Here is an 18,276-nt window from a genome sequence, read left to right on the forward strand (position 1 = left end):
GAAGTGCTTGTGCTTTTTAAAATATATTTAAATCAAAATAATAGTTGACAAATGGAATCTGTATGAATTTACTTTTGCTCTGTATATACAGTAAGTCCTAAAGATTTCATCAAGTTTTTTGCCAACAAAGAAATAAATGTAAAAAAAAAAAACAGGGCCACCAACTTCATCATATTAAAAGTAGAATAATCAATGATAATGAACATAACAAAACCAGAATTTAAAGATTTATAGAGAACAGTATTCTGGTCTACTGAAATTTTGAAGAAATTGAGGGCTAACAATGTGTTTCACTGTACCCTTGGTTGCCGTATATTTTTATGCCTTTAAAAAGTTCACTATGGTGAAATATGCCTTGTGTTGTCTGAGCCCCATTCCAGCAATCCATTATCTTCAGGTCATATCCTCCCTACAAATTGCTTTTCTGATTGAACAAATCTCTTACTGGGACTTATTTTCTTATAAGTTTCATTCTGAATGTGACCTCAACCCTACATCCCCCAAACTTTGCGTTATTTTAGAATTCCATGAGTTTCTTTGATCAGAGTGAAATCTGAAAATTCCTATAAATCTTGTTTACTTTCAAGCATAATTTAAAGGTTAGTTATCTGTCTTCCAGGTATCAAAAATAAGAACTTGCTGGACTCCCCTGGTGGTCCAGTGGTTAAGAATCCACATGCTAATGCAAGGCATACAGGTTTGATCCCTGGTCTGGGGTCCTGACTCCTGGTCTCATCAGGTCCTGGTCCTTTGATCCCTGGTCCTACGTGCCGAGGAGGAACTAAGCCCGTGCGCCACAACTACTGAGCCAGTGCTCTAGAGCCCATGTTCCACAAGAAAAGCCACTGAAATGAGAAGCCTGCGCACTGCAACCAGGAGCAGTCCCTGTTCTTGGAAACTAGACAAAGCCTGCACACAGGCAATGAACACCTAGAGCAACCGAAAGTAAAGAATAAGAGCTTGCTAATTTTAATTATTTGGCCACAATGTCTCCCTTTAGCTAATAAGGCCCTAAAGCTACCATACACAAAAGTAACAGCAAACATAAACAGCACTTACTATGCAGGCCGTTTTCTAAGGGCTTTACAGATCACAGTATGACACTTACAGGCATCCTCACTACACAGGACAGATGAAGGGACTAAGTAAGGCACAGAGAGGCAACCTGAGGAAGGTTACAGTCGTGGTGAATCTACAATTCAAATCAGGGCTGTCAGGCTCTAGATTCTGTGCTCTCAATCACATGCCAGACAGCCTCTCTTAAAATAATACAACAGAATCTTTATTCTCTCCAGTTATATTTTAGGAAAAGCAAAGCAAAATGTAGGAATTTGAAGTTTCTTTCCAGTAACCACCTGAGTATGCTTTTAACTCATTTAAGTTATTGTATATATATCTTTCAGAAACACAATGATTGTGTAGTTACATCAATTTTTTTAAATCCAAAGAACAAAAATATAACTAATACAAATTTATTTTAATAAGCCCTAGAATCAGAATTGATAAATGAAGCCACCCACTGAAAAAGTGTTAAATCTATTTCGGCTACTATATTCCTTTACTTCAAACTTAAAGTAGAAGCATATTGTTTACTGATGCTTTTAAAAACTATATCCATATACAAATTAGTCTGGAAGTTCTTGAAAATTAATGAACAAGCACTTTTCCACTATTTCATCATATAGAACTACAACAACCTTTGAAGAAACACTATTAGTGACATTTTGGACAATAAAAAGTATAAAACCAGAGTGTTAGAAGAGGAACAACAAAATATAAGTTAGAAAATTCATAAACGTACATTTATTCAGGAAATACAATTACTAGAGTCCTTGATATTTCAATGATCATTCCACATAATAAAATATTCACAACACATAGTCTTGTAAGTCTACACCAAGTCATGCTGACATTCTTTTCAGATAAGCCACGGCCATTTCTTCAATTAAATGCTATAATATCCACTTATATTGTAAACAAAGTACTTGAGCCAAACTATTTAAGTACTTGAACAAAGTAACTTTCAAAAATTTAGAAGAGGAAGACAACGATTTAAAAAGAAAAAAAACAAACACATCTGAATTATCAAACGCCAAAGAATGAGGCCACTATAACCTAGTGTTATACTGATGGATAAAATGGCCATATTAAGACAGTTCATAATTATCAATGAAAATATTATTAAATATCATCTGCAATTTTTAAACATGCTTTTTCAAATAATAGACATTTAATTTTGAAAGTTTTAAAGGCAAAGAGGGCAGAAAGGTGACAGACATTAAAAACTTACATTTAAACTACTGGTAGATTTTATTTAAAAAAAGAAAGAAAAAGTTAAGGTGTAGTTACTTCCCCAATAAGGAATGCCAAGTACCTTTTATTCCTAAAGAGATTACTAAGAAATATAACTGACCCTTACATTTGTAGCTATTTAGTAGTAGCTGTAAACTGAATTATTCTGACAGCTCCCAAACAGAGTCCAGTGTAATTAGAGCATGTTATAAAGGGGGAAACAAGCGGTCCTCAACCCTAGGTGTCCTTTAGAACCAGCTGGAAAGCTTCGAAAAAATAAGCATCTGGCCCCACCTCAGAGACTGCAATTTAGTTGGTATGGGGTAGGACTCAAGTGTCATTATGTTTCTTGAAGGCCTGCAAGGTGTCCCAATATGCAGCTAAGGTTGAGAAGCACTGAGTCAACTCCTTTTGAAATACCAAGAAAATAAATGGAAACTGGGGAGGGAAGATAATTTATATTTATAATTTACCAATCAAATACCTATTATTTACTTCCTATGTCTTCATTATGTTCATAAACCATATATTTATAAAGATGAAAACTCCTCTCATTTCCTCACTACACTAAACCACTATCATACATCTTTGCCACTGAATGACTGCATTTTTCTATGGTCATGATTTAAAATTCTGGGATACACTATGAAAACTGCATTAAAGAAAATAAACTACTGCTACTCATGCTCAACAGGAGCGAGCAAAACTACTGTATTTGGCTCTTTTAAGCTATCCATATTTTAAAAATTATAAATAAGTGCCAACCCACACAAAGAACAGATTGTGGATTACTGCAGAAGAAACAAAAAATAGCTTACTCAACTTACTAAGTTTCAACACCAAAAAAGATTTAACTTGGCTGAAAGTTCTGAAACAGCTGAGATACTGAACCAGGAAGCTATAATTTATAATGAAATGTTGACACACCCTTACAAGCTACTGCAGCTGCAGCAATACTAAAATAAGATTTCTTCAGGGTTTACTCACCCTATAATGCAAGAGTACAAGCACAACAATAATATTACTGTTTTTATATGCACCAATACCTCTCTTTAATATATAAAGCTCTACAACAAATACTTCTAATAATTTTACATTTAAATTAAGTCCATAATTCTTCTATCCTACTTTGGTCTCAACATTTTAAAAACATCAATTAATTTTGGAAATATACAATTCAACAACATGATCCTATCAATAACAAGCATATTTTGTAGTGGACTAGACACATTCAACCATGCAATCCAGTGTTCAATACCTAAAAGATAAATAACAATGCTGATTGACTTTTATTCTGAAATCACTGAAAACTGGAATAGTCTTTTTAAGACTCACAGTGCTCACAAACATGCAGAAAAAGATACACATTTCTATTCTTCCTGAAGGAATGTCACAAAATGCCCACTCTTTACACAGGGTTGATAATTATTCTAAAGTCCTTATATATTTCAATCCATTATTTTCTAGCACCTGTCACTTAAAATTTTTTAAAGCCAGACAAATGTTCCTATAAGTTGTGTCTGAATATGAACCTTAACTCTTAATTTTTGCCTTTAAAAAGACCTCAGTCACAGTCATCCACTAATAGCTGCCTTTCAGTAAAACAGTGACATCCAGTGGACAAATAAAAGTATCTCAGAATTCTCATCATTATATTTGAATCATAAGAATCATGACTCTAAATCCAACAATTTTAATGTGAATGAGTTCTTACTCATTTTAACAAAGTGTATGCAGATTCTTATGAAATGCATCACATCATAATTTCTATATATCTGAAACATATCTTTCTTTTTCTTACTTAGTATCAATTCTTTAAATTGAGCTATCACTCTTGAGGCTGGTGAGGTTAAAGGTATTATTCTCTCTCCTTTGCTATATCCCATCACAAACTAACTGGCTCATCTCTAGGAATGGAAGGATGAAAAATAAGATACATTTAAATGAAAATGAATAGCATTGAAAAAATTTTCAAAAGAAACCTAAACCTTTTTTGCATTTGTAATTTATGATACAGTTGAATATAAACAGAAAGATGTAATCAGTAATGCAAACAATCAAATTACATTCTCTTGCCTCACTGCTCAAATATTATGAAAGAATACATATTTTAGCAATGATTGTATCAGTGTTTAAAAACTTTTATAAATCAGTACAAACGAATATTCATTATATGTTTAAATAAAAGTAAAAAACTTCCACTGTGCTGAGTTATAATTTACCATTGATTATATTATGTGTGTGTTTCAAATACAAAACGCAGCAGTGATGTTAACAATGAATTGATAGTGTAATGAACTGCTGAGACTGTTATGTGTAATTTCTTGGAAAAGCATAAAGAAATGTTACAGGTTAAAAAAAAAACAAGAATGGAGAACTGTTCTTTTTAAATAAGCAAATAAAGAAAACCTTTTTTCCTAAAAAAAGATTTAAGAATGTAAAAGTACATTTTAATATTAAAAAAGCATTTTTAAAAATCTATAATAACTTTATGACAAAATCTGCATTTGTTGAAAAAGGCCTGTAAAAACAGCAGGACAGAACTGCCCTCATTACCTTTTTACTTTTTCTTGTCAGAAAAAAGTGTATGCATCTCTTGAACCATAAATGATGTTAAAATAGGTATTTATAAAATGGCAAGGAGGATTTCACGGGAAGTTTGTTGTTGTTGTTTTTACAATCATTGGCACTGTGGCCATCAGTAGGTCACAAGTAAAACTTCTTCTAGCTAAAAGCAAAATGGAATATAAAGGTTTTAACTGCATTAGGTCTGTTGCCTGCGTTTTGCTGATCGCATTTTTTCAAAGCGTGACTCCATTTCTTCTAAGACCTTGGGTGTGTACCGCACTACTAATTTAACCTTTCCTTGAGCTGCTTTCAGCAGTTCTACAGCTTTTTCATGATGCTCTCCTTCAACGCTCTAGGAAAAAACAAACCACAGACAGAAAAACAATTAATATGTTTTGTATGTAACTCAAAATGAAAAATCTTCAAAACACATACAAGTAAAAAAATTTTAATGTTATAGCATTTCAAACTATAAACCTATGAAATAATCCTGCTTTGTCACTTTAATCAGTGTAAAACTGTCTGCTAAATCATATTCTGTCTGCAGTCCAGGAATTGGTTTTTAAGTTCCAAATACCTAGCATATCAATCTACATGCTCTATTATTTCACTAGGTCAGAAGTAAATCAAGCAACTGCTATTTGATAAAATTAAACTGAAGAGAGGCTTTTGATTCAATGTACTGCCTTAACTACTGAAGAGCTTAGTAACTTCATAAAAATCACACTAAGCACTGCTAATCTACATTGGAAAGAAGCAAAACACACACAAAGTGCTTCAAAAAGTATCACTCCACTAACAGTAGTGCCTAAGATTCTTCCAAGGGATTTCTAAACTACAAAGCTTCTTGGTATTTCCCTGCGCCTTCTGTTTCTTTTGACTTTCCTGGTGGCTCACACGGTAAATAATCTGCCTGCAATACAGGAGACCTGGGTTTGATCCCTGGGTTGGGCAGATCCCCTGGAGAAGGGCACACCACCCACTCCAGTATTCTTGTCTGGAGAATCCCCATGGACAGAGAAGCGTGGCAGGCTACAGTCCATGGGGTCACAGAGTTGGCCACGACTGTTTCTATAACTCAAATACATATACACCCCCAAGTGGTCAAGTAGAAATAAAATGCATCCCTACCACTCCATTAACAGAAAGGAGCTGATCTCCTCGCTTGAGGCCCCCATGTCTATCAGCAATTCCACCTGGAATTATTCGAGAGATATAGATTGGAGAGTTTTGTTCTTTGCCTCCCATAATATTGAATCCAAGGCCTTCTTCTGTTTTTGGTAGCTCAACAACTCGAGGATGAGAATGCCCTTCACTGGCAGCAAATGCAGCAACGGTAGCCTGAAAGAAAATTTTACATATTTAGGACCTTTGTTTACTTCACTCTTTTGTCCCTTTTTAAAAACCACTTTTTCTTCTTTTTTAAATTATGAGAGTATGGTAACACATTTACAGCAGATTTGGAAAATACAGAACCAAGTTACATACAGTCCTACTATATATTTAAGTAGATTTTTAGTTGGAGTTTCAATATCAAACTCTCAAAAATTAATAGAATGATAGAAAAGTAGGAGATAGTAGACCTGAAAAGCACTATGAATGGATTCAACATAATTAAGATTTATACAATTTTCACACAATAGCAGAATATAAATTCAAGTTCCCATCGACTATAAACCAATAGACAACTGAAACATATCCAAGGACATAAAACAAAATACAAAAATTTCATGGTCTAAAGGTACTGAAATCATAAGAGTGTGTTCTCTTATCACTGTGGAATCACAGTGATACTGATAATTAGAAATCAGTATCAAATTAAAGACCACTTTTGAAATAAGTATTTTTGATGTCTGAATGCCCACAAATTCACTGACAGTGAAGGTAAGCTAAGTAGACGGTGTTTCTAAGAGGACGACTGGAAAGCTTACTCTGGGATTATGCAGAAAGTGTTGAGGTCGTTCAGGTCACTCCTGGTCCTTCCCGTGCCCAGAACTTCGGTGCAGTGCTTGGCAAGCAGGCCTTGCCAGGAAGATGAACATTGTGCACACTAACAAGGAGAACCCCCTCTTCTCGCATGCCACCAACTTTGGGGCTGGTCAGCCTGGTGTGTTCAGGGGATTTGGGGGGCACAACCCGTGTGTAACCTAAAGCAGGCAGGTGTCCTTTGATGCAGTCATTCTGGCTGCTGTACTATTCGCACTGTATATTAACCCATATAGAGCCACATCTTTCAAATTTAGACTAATTCAGAGGAATTCTAACACAAAGTTGAGAATCTGGGTTTCATCTTGCTTTTAAAGGTAATTAAGTAATCTGGCACTATTTTTTTGTGTATTAGATCAAGGTATATGAGAAACATGGGAAGGAAGAAAGAAAAATCAAGATTTGCTGAATACTCTAAGCTCTTAAAGAGGCTTCGTTTTATAGATAATGGAACTAAGGCTCAGAAATTCAGGAGGCTGTGAAAGTCAGGAATTAAACTCAAGTTTTAATTGTTTTTTCCCACTCTGTCAAACAACACCCACATGACTCAACAGAGAATCCAATATTGCCTTTTGTGAACCAGTTAACTATCAATAAATAGTTACCTGCTAATGACTAGTTTCAGTATAAGTCACCTGCTACTGACAGTAACTTATTCTAACCACATATGATGAAATGGCTAGATAGCATCATCGCTTCAAAGGACATGAATTTGAGCAAACTCCAGGAGGTACAGTACAGAGAAGCCTCATATGTTATAGTCCATGGGGTTGTAAAGAGTCAGACACAACTTAGTGACTGAACCACCACCACCACCACCACATATGATGGACAGAGATCAATGCTTGAATTATTTGAGGAAAACACTGGTACAGAAAAACACATAAAACCTGCCACCTGTAGCTCTGAGGAGGTAACCTCCCATTTGCAGAGTTAAGGTTAAGGAGAAAGTGAATGGCAACATAGGGGAGTACCTCAGATCTACCGTTAACTATTTGTGTGATTTGAAGCAAGTAATCTAATTTGATGCTTCCTCACCAATAAAATGAGACTAATAATCCATACCTCAGAATTTTGATGAATACTTACATAATGATATTTATATATTACCTACAGCAACCACATATTATACATACGTATTATTTGTGTGCAAATATATTTTAATGTATCATCTAGACTGCATAAAATATCTTTTGTAAAGCCAATTAAAAAGTCCTACTTTTCAGTAATCGAGTTTAGTGTAGCTTGAAAGGTACTATTTGTTAGTTTTTAACATAAGTCTATTATGAAACTAATAACTTCACATTTTAAACCTCTAATTTGTGATGAATCCTCTCACTTTCAGTAAATGAAAAATATGTACCTTTGCGGTTGCATTAGCTCTCACTTCAGGACTGCTACTGATGTCCACAGTCTCGTAGACATGTTCATATACCTGCAAAACCCAAAGTTATCACTGTGATTTTAAACCTCAGAATATAACATGCTTAAGTTCTTTTTAAAGTTAATGAATGTGTTAACATTTCAGAAAAAGTTATGCATCTTTGTACCATGTTTTTCTGTTAGAAATTCCAAATATGAGAGGGGTGGGTTCTAAAATTAACTTTAAGAAACTAAAAACCTAAATTTCAGAATGTTATCTTACCCTAGATAATGCAAGTTTATAGTCAGTTTTAATCCCATTTACTCACCTCTCTTACAGCATTGCAGAATTCACTCTGAAGGACTCTTTGTAGAGCCTGAAGTTTCTGTGGTGGTACCTCTCCACTTCTTTGCAGTTTTTCCAACAATTCAATTGCTCTACAAATATCTAGAGTTAAATAAACACACACTGATAGATAATTTTCTGTAAATGCCTCCGTAACAGTGCAGCATTTAGGATGTATTCCTCAATGGCTAACAAGAAATATATAGAACGCAGAGGTAAAAAAGACTAAGAGGATGAACTTGTGGGGGGGGGGCGGTTCATGTATGGAGAGTGGAAATGTAAAGCCTGAGAAGAGTGTTAAATTTTACTGCAGATTAGGAAGGAAACTGATGTTGAACATGCATAAAATCTGGAGAACATGCATAAAATCTGGAAAACAGTATCTTTAAGAGACACAGGAAAACAAATACCACGTCCTAAACATCACAGGAAAGAACTGGAGCTCAAATGTGACAGATATATGAACACTGTAGCACTTCAGAAAAGCTGGCAGCATGGTCAGAGGCTACTTAGTCAATCAAAATTTACTTGCCATCAATAGTGATCAAAGTGCTGGGCAGTATAAAATGCTGTGTGCTCATGAAGTCACTATTTCCCAAAAGAAAACTTAATAAAACTCTTCAATAACATGTGCAGTTAGTTATTGGCAGGAACACAATTTAAAACAATGATACAAATGAGTAAAATTAACTGGTCCACTATCAACTTAGGATCATCAAACAGTGTTTTAATTAAGACAAGCTCAGTCAAATACATGTATACAAAATACAAAGCAATTAGTTTTGTGAGTCTGGTATCAGTAACAGCTGGGTGATCTTGGGCAAGTAACTTAAACTCCTTGAGTCTGTTTTCCACTATAAAATGGAAATAAAAGTATCTCCTTTATAAGAATTACTTGACCAATGAAACAAAAAACATAGTAAGGGCCTGGCATGTGGCGAGCATAAATGTTATGTTACATTAGCACCAATTAATAAGAAACATTAAGATGTTCCACACTCATAGAAATATATTAAGCCTGTTAGGCAGTTCTCATTGGGAAGTGTCAGGAAAAGTGTTTTACAAATTAAGAAACTTCTATAATATTCAGTCATGTTTCAATACTATTTCTCCCCTGATTTTTTTTTTAAGTTTTTGTACCACAGGGGGCTAGAGTACTTATTATTCTAAAGTTCCTTCCCTCCTTTTGTCTTAAGTGGAAGAAATTCCAAATTTTCTATTATACTAAAGGATTGAAACTTTTCTCTTTATAGAATCAGTATGGCTGTCTTTGTCTGCAACTGGAAAATTAGGAATAAATGTAGTGGAGAAAGAAGTCGATTTTTCAATTTCAGGTAACAGAAGCTTAAACTGATATTAATCCAGTGCAGTGGAGAAAAACTTTCCCCATTCTCATCTCCCACCATCAGAATAGCTGGTGAATGGAGAGTGCTGGTTCATCAAATATTCTGACCTACAAAATTATAATATACAAGCTATATGAAAATTTCCAACTAACAAAAAGTTGAAAAAGTAAAATATTCTTTACTGAACCTAAACTGTACCCAATATGTTCTCAAATGTGTTCCACTAAATCTTGTTTTAACGTCTTTGAAGGCATTCAGGATCTTGATCATGCACTAATTTTATACTATAGGATTGCTGGGAGAGCTTCTTAATAGAATCTGTCAAACAGAAGGCTAAGTAAGAATCAAAGTGGATGTAATCTTTCTTATCCTGCTAAATGGCATCCACTAATAGCTTATCCTCAGGTTCTGAGCACTCTACTGCGGAATTGAAATGACCTCTGAAACAGGAAAAAACAAAAAGCCATGACTACCAAAACTAAATGCCAGAGGTGAAGCTTCACATTTTGTACTACACTTAACAATACAAAAGACTGCCAACACGTTAGAATTCTACAACTGGTTTTCAAAGAAAAACACCTAATCCAGTTAACACCAGACAAATCTGTTCCATCTACAAAGCACAGTGTCATTGTGCTTGGGAAGAACATGTCACAGTCTTAGGCCTAACTTGGCAAATCTTTCCAGAGTAAGCTGCTGCTCTGCCAAAACAATACTTTAATTAATGGTCTGGTGGGCTGGAGGAAAACATCACTTGTAAAGACACTTACAAATAGTGAATATCACAAGGAATAAATAATGTTAAGTGTGCATGGGTCTGTGTAAAGGTATGAGGAAAGACTCCAAAATTCAATTCTAAAAATGTATCCCTTTTTAGAGAAGTTACTTAAATATTCAGACTGTAAATGCAAATGTTAATATTTACAAGATACCGTCAATCTCCATCTTATACTTTGTTTACTACTAGTACTCAAAATTTGGAAAGACCCTGATGTTGGGAAAGACTGAAGGCAGGAGGAGAAGGGGACGACAGAGGATGAGATGGTTGGATGGCATCGCCGACTCAACGGACATGAGTTTGGGTAAACTCCGGGAGTTGGTGATGGGCAGGGAGGCCTGGCGTGCTGCGGTCGCAAAGAGTCGGATACGACTGAGCGACTGAAGTGAGTACTCAAAATGTCTAGTTTTACTTTTTGACTCTTACTGATGACTTTTAATACAGGTGTGTCAAAAGTATACTTGAAATTATATGAAATAAAGAATTTGGGGAATAGTGGAATGCTAAAAAATTTCAACCGTACGCTTTTTAGGCTCACAGTCTTTTACTTCACTGGCTTTTCGGTTGTGAATTACTCAGCAGAACAGGTTTTATTTTCCTTGACAGCCTGCTCTAAAAAGCAAGCAATCAACCAGTTAGCAACTGTAGGATTTGTAATGAAGAATAAGGCTGCACTTTAACGTAATTTACAATCACTATTCCTTCTAGTTATGCAACCTTCTTTCCAGGGCCACAGCAGAAGGGTTGTTTTTAAAGCACCTTCTCCGTTCCCGGGAGGGGCACCACAGTCAGGAAATATCCCCAATACGTATACAAGCGAGGTTGTGGTGGAAGTAATGATGGCATTTGTGCATAAATGAGAGGGGGTTTGGTGGGAACGCGCTGCGTGTCCGGGCTGGGTGAGTGAAGGCGGGGACATTGTGTATGCACGCGTCAATACGGGCAGGGCGTGCAGTCTGTCCGAACTGGGCGTGTGATATTTGCTCAGCTTGACACGTCTCTGAACACAAAGTAGGCCGTGCCCACCCAGGGAGCGCGTGTACAGCGTGTGTCTGCGAATGCAGACAGGTGGTGGTGAACTATGCTGTGCTCCGGGACAGTCCGTGTGAACACAGAAGGGGTCTGAGGATCCAGTCAAGAGCGCCAAGCCCCTTCCCCGGGCCCAGCGCATCGACATCGGTGGCCACAGGCGCCAGCGCGAGGGAAAGCCTGGTTCGGGGTCTCGGAGCTTGGCCCACCCACCCCCTTGAACGACAAGGCACTCCCCTACCTCCTCCGCCCACGTTGGTCCCAGCCTCTGCCCCACTCACCCCTCTCCAGTCGCACGGGTTCCCCCAGCGCCGCCATCTTCTCCCTCTGCCTGCAGACCCACAGGAAGTGACGACAGAGGGGCTGCGGTGGAGGGGTGGGGCCTAGCGAAGCCGGAAGCAGGGGCAGTCCAGTATCGCGAGAGCGGGAGCGGTGGCTCTGGTGCTCGTCGAGTCTTCCCGAGGTAGAGAGTATGCGGGTAGTGGGCTTCCGAGGCTAGTCTTGTGCTGCACTTCTGCAGTCTTAAGATTCTGAAATCCCTCGGCCAGGTATAGTTGAAAAGAGTCCCTTTCCCGGCTCTTGCCCCATTCTTGGGAATTCGAGCCGTGTTCTTTTCCCTTGGAACCCTTGGTTTCACAAGGTAGAGTCTGGACTCGAGTTTCAGCTTGACTGTTCGGGGCTCTGTGAGCTTGGAGTGCTCACCTATCGTTTTTTCTGCCTCAGTTTACCCCTCTGTCCTACATAGGAGTTCTGTCTCTGAGTTCTTAACATTCTTAAGCGATGAGATTGGGTGGTGTTTAGTTGCTCAGTCCCGTTCAACTATTTGCAATTCCATGGACTGTAGTCCACCAGGCTCCTCTGTCCATGGGATTTTCCAGTCAAGAATACTGGAGTGGGTTGTCATTTCTTTCTCCAGGGGACCTCCTCGACCCAGGGATGAAACCTGCAGCTTCCTGCATTGGCAGTTGGATTCTTTACCACTGAGCCACCAGGGAAGCCCCTAAAATGACGTATTAGGATTAAAAGCAGAGACATTACTTTGCCAACAAAGGTCCGTCTAGTCAAGGCTGTGGTTTTTCCAGTAGTCATGTATGGGTGTGAGAGTTGTACTATAAAGAAAGCTGAGCACCGAAGAATTGATGCTTTTGAACTGTGGTGTTGGAGAAGACTCTTGAAGAGTCCTTTGGACTGCAAGGAGATCCAACCAATCCATCCTAAAGGAGATTAGTCCTGGGTGTTCATTGGAAGGACTGATGTTGAAGCTGAAACTCCAATACTTTGGCCACCTCATGCGAATAGTTGACTCATTGGAAAACACCTTAATGCTGGGAAGGATTGGGGGCAGGAGGAGAAGGGGACGACAGAGGATGAGATGGCTGGATGGCATCACCAACTCGATGGACATGGGTTTGGGTAGACTCCGGGAGTTGGTGATGGACAGGGAGGCCTGGTGTGCTGTGATTCATGGGGTTGCAAAGAGTCGGACACGACTGAGCGACTGAACTGAACTGAGTATTCTTAATACATTATAGATTCTTAGGGCCACTTTTGAAATTTTCTTGAACCAAGAAAGCTTTAGTCCTTAAGTGAAATATTAGTTTGCCCAGTATTTAGATTCCACTAACATTTATTCGAGTGCTAGTCTATGCTGATAATCAGTTGGGTGCTTTCACAAACAGCTTTTCAACAGTTCATGACAGGATTGTTTTAACAACTTCCTAGTTTCCCCCATCCACTGTTTCCATTCAACATAATATTTTCTTCTAGTCCATCATGAATGCCACCATCACACTTTTTGTTTTCCGCTTGAAAATTTTCAGTGGCTTCTACCTTTGTTTCCTGTTTCTAAAGTTGTGTGTGTGCTCATTCGTGTCCAACTCTTTTCGAGCCCATGGACTGTAGCCTGCCAGGCTTCTCTGTCCACGGAATTTTCCAGGCAAGAATACTGGGACAAGTTGCCATTTCCTACTGCAGGGGATCCTTGGGACCCAGTAATCAAACCCATGTCTCTTGTGTCTCCTGTGTTGGCGTGCAGATTCTTTACTACTGCACTGCTTGGGAAGCCCAAAGCTTTGAGTACTATAAGTCTTAACTCATCTGTCTAACCTAATTTCTCATTATCCCTCAAATGGAGTAGACACTGCAGTAGAGGAGGAATATTCAAAACCATGTTTCTTCTTGTTTCCAAATCTTCATTTGTGTTTTCTTAAATGGATTGCTCTTCCGCATCTCCTCTGGTTCTCTAGGCTATATACATCCTCAGACTGAACCCATCGTCCAGGGCTATGAAGACATGTTACTTCTACTAAGCTTCCCTTTTTCCATCCTCTTCTTATTGGTCCCTAATGGCCCTCATATCCGGCAAAAGCATTTATGTATTTATTTCTTACTCGTTGTTGTTACAAATGTTCAACAAATGTTTATTCAATGCTTAATGTCTACCAGACACCTTGCTAGGCACTAAGAATGCCATGTGGAGAAAGAAACGCAGACATTCAAAGATTTTCTTTTCTTCCATCCTCCAGCTCCTCTCCTTTGATAACTCTATTTACATGTATATTACAGCTCACTAATACTCTGTTCATTTTAGCTTTTCAGGGTTTCTGTTTCCTTTTTTCAACATAAAATATTCTCTTAATCCCATCTAGATCCTATTTCATCTCAGATATTGTCTTTTTTATCTTCAGCAGTTTGATTTAGGGGTGTGTGTGTGTGTGTTTGCATTTTCCCTGTACTCACTTAACATGCTCAATATTTCCTCTAGCTTCTTGAACATATAGAGTAAAATTATAATGACAATTTTAATGTCTTTGTCTACTAAGTGTGTCATCTGTGCTATTCTATTGATTTTTCTCTTACTTATGGCTTATGCATGCATACTAAGTTGCTTCAGTTGTGTCCAACTCTTTGTGTCCCTGTGGACCATAGCCTTCTCTCCATGAGATTCTCTAGACAAGAATACTGGAGTCAGTTGCCATGCCCTCTTCCAGGGGATCTTCCTGATCCAGGGATTGAACCCTCATCTCTTGCATCTCCTGCATTGGCAGCCAGGTTCTTTTTCCACTAGGCAAACCTAGGAAGCCCATAGTTTCTTGCTTCTTGCATGATTGGTAACTCACTAAATAAGTAAGGCTAAACATGGTGAAATTTACTTTGGGGGAGCTAGATATTTTTATATTTATAAATATTTTTTGAGATTTGTTTTGAAATGTAAATGGGGCACTTAAAAATAATTTTCTTTTTGAGGCTTAATTTTAAGCTTTGTTAAATGGAACCAGTTTAGTCTTCTGTGAAGGGCTAATTGTGTTCCACCTCTGAGGAAATAAATACCGTTCTAAGTTCTTTACCTCATGCCACGTGAATTGTGAGGTTCTACTCTGATTGGCCTACCTCACTGAACCTAAAGCACAAGACAAAAGACAGCTTGAGCACAAGCAAGACGCTTACTCCTTGAAAGGAAAGTTATGAGCAACCTAGATAGCATATTAAAAAGCAGAGACGTTACTTTGCCAACAAAGGTCCGTCTAGTCAAGGCTATGGTTTTTCCAGTGGTCATGTATGGATGTGAGAGTTGGACTATAAAGAAAGCTGAGTGCCGAAGAATTGATGCTTTTGAACTGTGGTGTTGGAGAAGACTCTTAAGAGTCCCTTGGACTGCAAGGAGATCCAACCAGTCCATCCTAAAGGAGATCAGTCCTGGGTGTTCATTGGAAGGACTGATGTTGAAGCTGAAACTCCAATACTTTGGCCACCTGATGCAAAGAGCTGACTCATTGGAAAAGACCTTAATGCTGGGAAAGATTGAGGGCAGGAGGAGAAGGGGACGACAGAGGATGAGATGGCTGGATGGCATCACCAACCCAATGGACATGGGTTTGGGTGGACTCAGGGAGTTGGTGATGGACAGGGAGGCCTGGCATGCTGCAGTTCATGGGGTCACAAAGAGTCGGACACGACTGAGTGACTGAACTGAACTGAACTCTGATTGGCAGGGGTTTTCCAGGTGGCACTAGTGGTAAACAATCTGCCTGCCAATGCAGGAGATGCAAGAGACGCAGGTTCAGACCCTGGGTATGGAAGATCCTCTACAGAAGGAAACGGCAACCTGCTCCAGTATCCTTGCCTGGAAAATCCCATGGACAGAGGAGCCTGGCAGGCTACAGTCTGTGGGGTCGCAAAGAGTTGGGCATGATGGAGCACGCACACACACACACACGCACACATGCACACGTACAGATACACACACACTGATTAGCAGGAATAGGAACTAGTCTCATGAACTGTAATTGTGGATTGTTTACTTTGTTTCTTTCGAATGTTTCCCTACCCTTGGTAATTTCTTAATACATATAATCATCATAAAATTTCTGAATTCCAGGGATAAGTAGAAGATCCTCAAAGTTTTCAGAGAGAATGAAAAGAATAAAAAGTCACATTTGAAAGAATTGGGACTCAGAACACTACAGATTGCTAATTATTTGAAGCACAGGTAAGGAAGAAAAAGTATTAGGAGCTACTTCTGACTGGAGAAATGGTGATTCAAATTAATTAATAACACATTTATGTTCAACACACAAAGTAAATGAAAGAATCAGTTAATATGTGAGGCAAGTTCTCCTAAAATATCCTTCCCTAATTCATATATCTTTGAGATTTAGTTAGGAGAGGTCTAGAGAGTTCCAACTCCTTCACTTTACCGAAGAGAAGACTGATCACTGTTCTGCATCTCGAAGGAGGCAGAGCTGTTTTTGTTTTTATGGTTCTTCTAGATTATTAAATCAGCCAGCTTCCTAATCAAGAATTACTCTTCCTGTGGAAGCACTCTTCATCACCTGTTGCTTGCTCACATTACTTCCTGTCTCATAGATGAAGAGGAACACTGAAATTAGAATTGGAAGTCTGAGTCTAGACAAATCCCAGTGATAGCTAAATTATGCAAATACCATGTTTGTATAAGAAATAAAAGTCCTAAGTAGGCTGTAGGTATAAAAACTTTCTTAAGACACTGCAAGAGGAATGTACTAAGACAGCATCAATTAAGAGAAAACTGAAGTGGGTGGGAACATTGGGGATAGAAGGCTATCTGGGGAACCTAGGAAAGTAGAAAGTAGTATGAGGAAGTCATACACTCCCAGTGGAAGGTTTTACTATTTCATTGCCTGTTGAATTGTATACAAATAGGCACTACTGTATAGAATACATATTTAAAAGAGTTACATCTTATTACAGAGTAAAACATTACTCTTACATAAAGGGACCTATTCAGGCTTCTATAGGTACAATTAAAGTCTCAGTTTTCTTTCTTTTTCCAACTGAGTTTCTATAATACACACTTCAGAAAAGTAAAATTTTAGGCAAATGGCTTTCTTTATTTGAAGTGAATGTGAAGTGTCATGTGTGAAATAACTTTCATTTTAGATAAACAATATATGAAAACACTTGGTCTAATCAATTAAACACCACAATATGAGGAAATCTCTTCAAGAATACCTTTAGAAGGGAATTTTTCTTGGTCACAGATCTTAGCTCAGAACACAAAACCCCATCTCAGAGTGCCAGAAATCTAAGGTAAACCCTACTTGTTATTAGAATGAGTTGCAGATTAAAGTGTAAGGGTTTACTTTTTTTAATGTCAATTGTTTCATCATCACTCTACAGTACATGTAAAGGCACAGATTGATGCATTTTTCTGGCATCTTCCTGACGCACCCTTGCCCTAAATAAATCTGTTTGCCAGGATCTTGTCGCTTAAATTAGCCATCTCACTCTTGGTCCTGCCAACACAGGCAATTGTGCCAATGTTCTCAGCATTTACTGGCACATGAGCTGTTGCCTTTTCTTTGGCGTTCTATGTGTACCTAAGGCCATCATCCTTCCTTCACAAGACAGCAGTCTGGCTTATGTGTCACTGAGACAGACTTCAGAATTGTTTGGACTCTCTCTGGCTCTCTCCAGGGTATGCATCCTGCACGATGTATTTTCAGGCACACAATATATTGTTCAGAATTTGTCGTGCACATACTTGCAGATTGGCAGAGCCACCTGCCAAAGATAAGAACCTTTTAAGTTGTTGTCAAACGTCATAAAATGTGTTCCATGATTAATTTTGTGGGCACAGATCGGTTTTTGCATAGAGTCCAGAATTTGGGATATGTCACAGTGACTAAATGGCACCGGCATGCTGAATGAATTTGGAATTTGTTTTCTCAAGTGTGGGAGCAAGCACACAGATGGGCTTGGATCCAGTGGTGCTGCTTGGAATTCTCATTATAGCAATGATGTCACTTGTCACGTGGACTGGGTGATAATGCTGCCAAATTATGGACAAAGAAAGGCAAATAACAAAGTACAGAGGCCAGGGGAGAGGATTTATGGTAGCACAGGAAGCTCTCACTACTAGCTGACCTCTGCTTAAAAGACATAAACATTGTGTCAGGGCTGCCAAGAATAAATTCTAGAAATACAAGCTGGGAAGGAAAATTCCAACTAAAAGGGCTTTGTAAGAAGGTCCTATATAACCTAACTCTTCACTTCACAGAAAAGATCAGTGAAAGCAAACATGCCCTTAC

The 18,276-nt window shown here is 38.3% G+C and overlaps 1 protein-coding gene and 1 long non-coding RNA gene across 2 annotated transcripts in view; one reads left to right on the forward strand and one right to left on the reverse strand.

The window, feature by feature from the left end:
- Positions 1-1,776: 1,776 nt before the first annotated feature.
- LIN7C (lin-7 cell polarity scaffold C) lies at positions 1,777-12,040 on the reverse strand. Its single transcript, XM_081544077.1, has 5 exons — positions 11,989-12,040; positions 8,538-8,656; positions 8,210-8,281; positions 5,992-6,201; positions 1,777-5,212 (listed from the first exon to the last, which is right to left on the reverse strand). The coding sequence occupies exons 1-5, from the start codon at positions 12,023-12,025 to the stop codon at positions 5,057-5,059; spliced, it is 594 nt and encodes a 197-aa protein (XP_081400203.1). The 5' UTR covers positions 12,026-12,040; the 3' UTR covers positions 1,777-5,056.
- Positions 12,041-12,147: 107 nt separating this feature from the next.
- LOC145526977 (uncharacterized) overlaps positions 12,148-18,276 on the forward strand; it is a 28,966-nt gene continuing 22,837 nt past the window's right edge. Inside the window, exons 1-2 of the long non-coding RNA XR_014069365.1 lie at positions 12,148-12,255; positions 16,086-16,196. This is a non-coding gene — a long non-coding RNA (uncharacterized LOC145526977). The remainder of the gene's footprint in view (positions 12,256-16,085; positions 16,197-18,276) is intronic.

The sequence above is a fragment of the Giraffa tippelskirchi genome, chromosome 11 (genome assembly GCF_054371585.1).
Source record: "Giraffa tippelskirchi isolate mGirTip1 chromosome 11, T2T-mGirTip1v1.2.pri, whole genome shotgun sequence".
Lineage (NCBI taxonomy): Eukaryota > Metazoa > Chordata > Mammalia > Artiodactyla > Giraffidae > Giraffa > Giraffa tippelskirchi.

What these genes read in the sequence shown, in the direction of transcription:
- LIN7C (XM_081544077.1), bottom strand. Translation starts at nt 12,025, where the DNA reads ATGGCGGCGCTGGGGGAACCCGTGCGACTGGAGAGGG. An exon ending in TCTGCAATGCTGTAAGAGAG is followed by an intron (nt 8,282 to 8,537) that starts GTGAGTAAATGG and finishes TGGGTTTTGCAG; the next exon opens with GTATATGAACATGTCTACGA. An exon ending in GAGCTAATGCAACCGCAAAG is followed by an intron (nt 6,202 to 8,209) that starts GTACATATTTTT and finishes ATTTTCTTTCAG; the next exon opens with GCTACCGTTGCTGCATTTGC.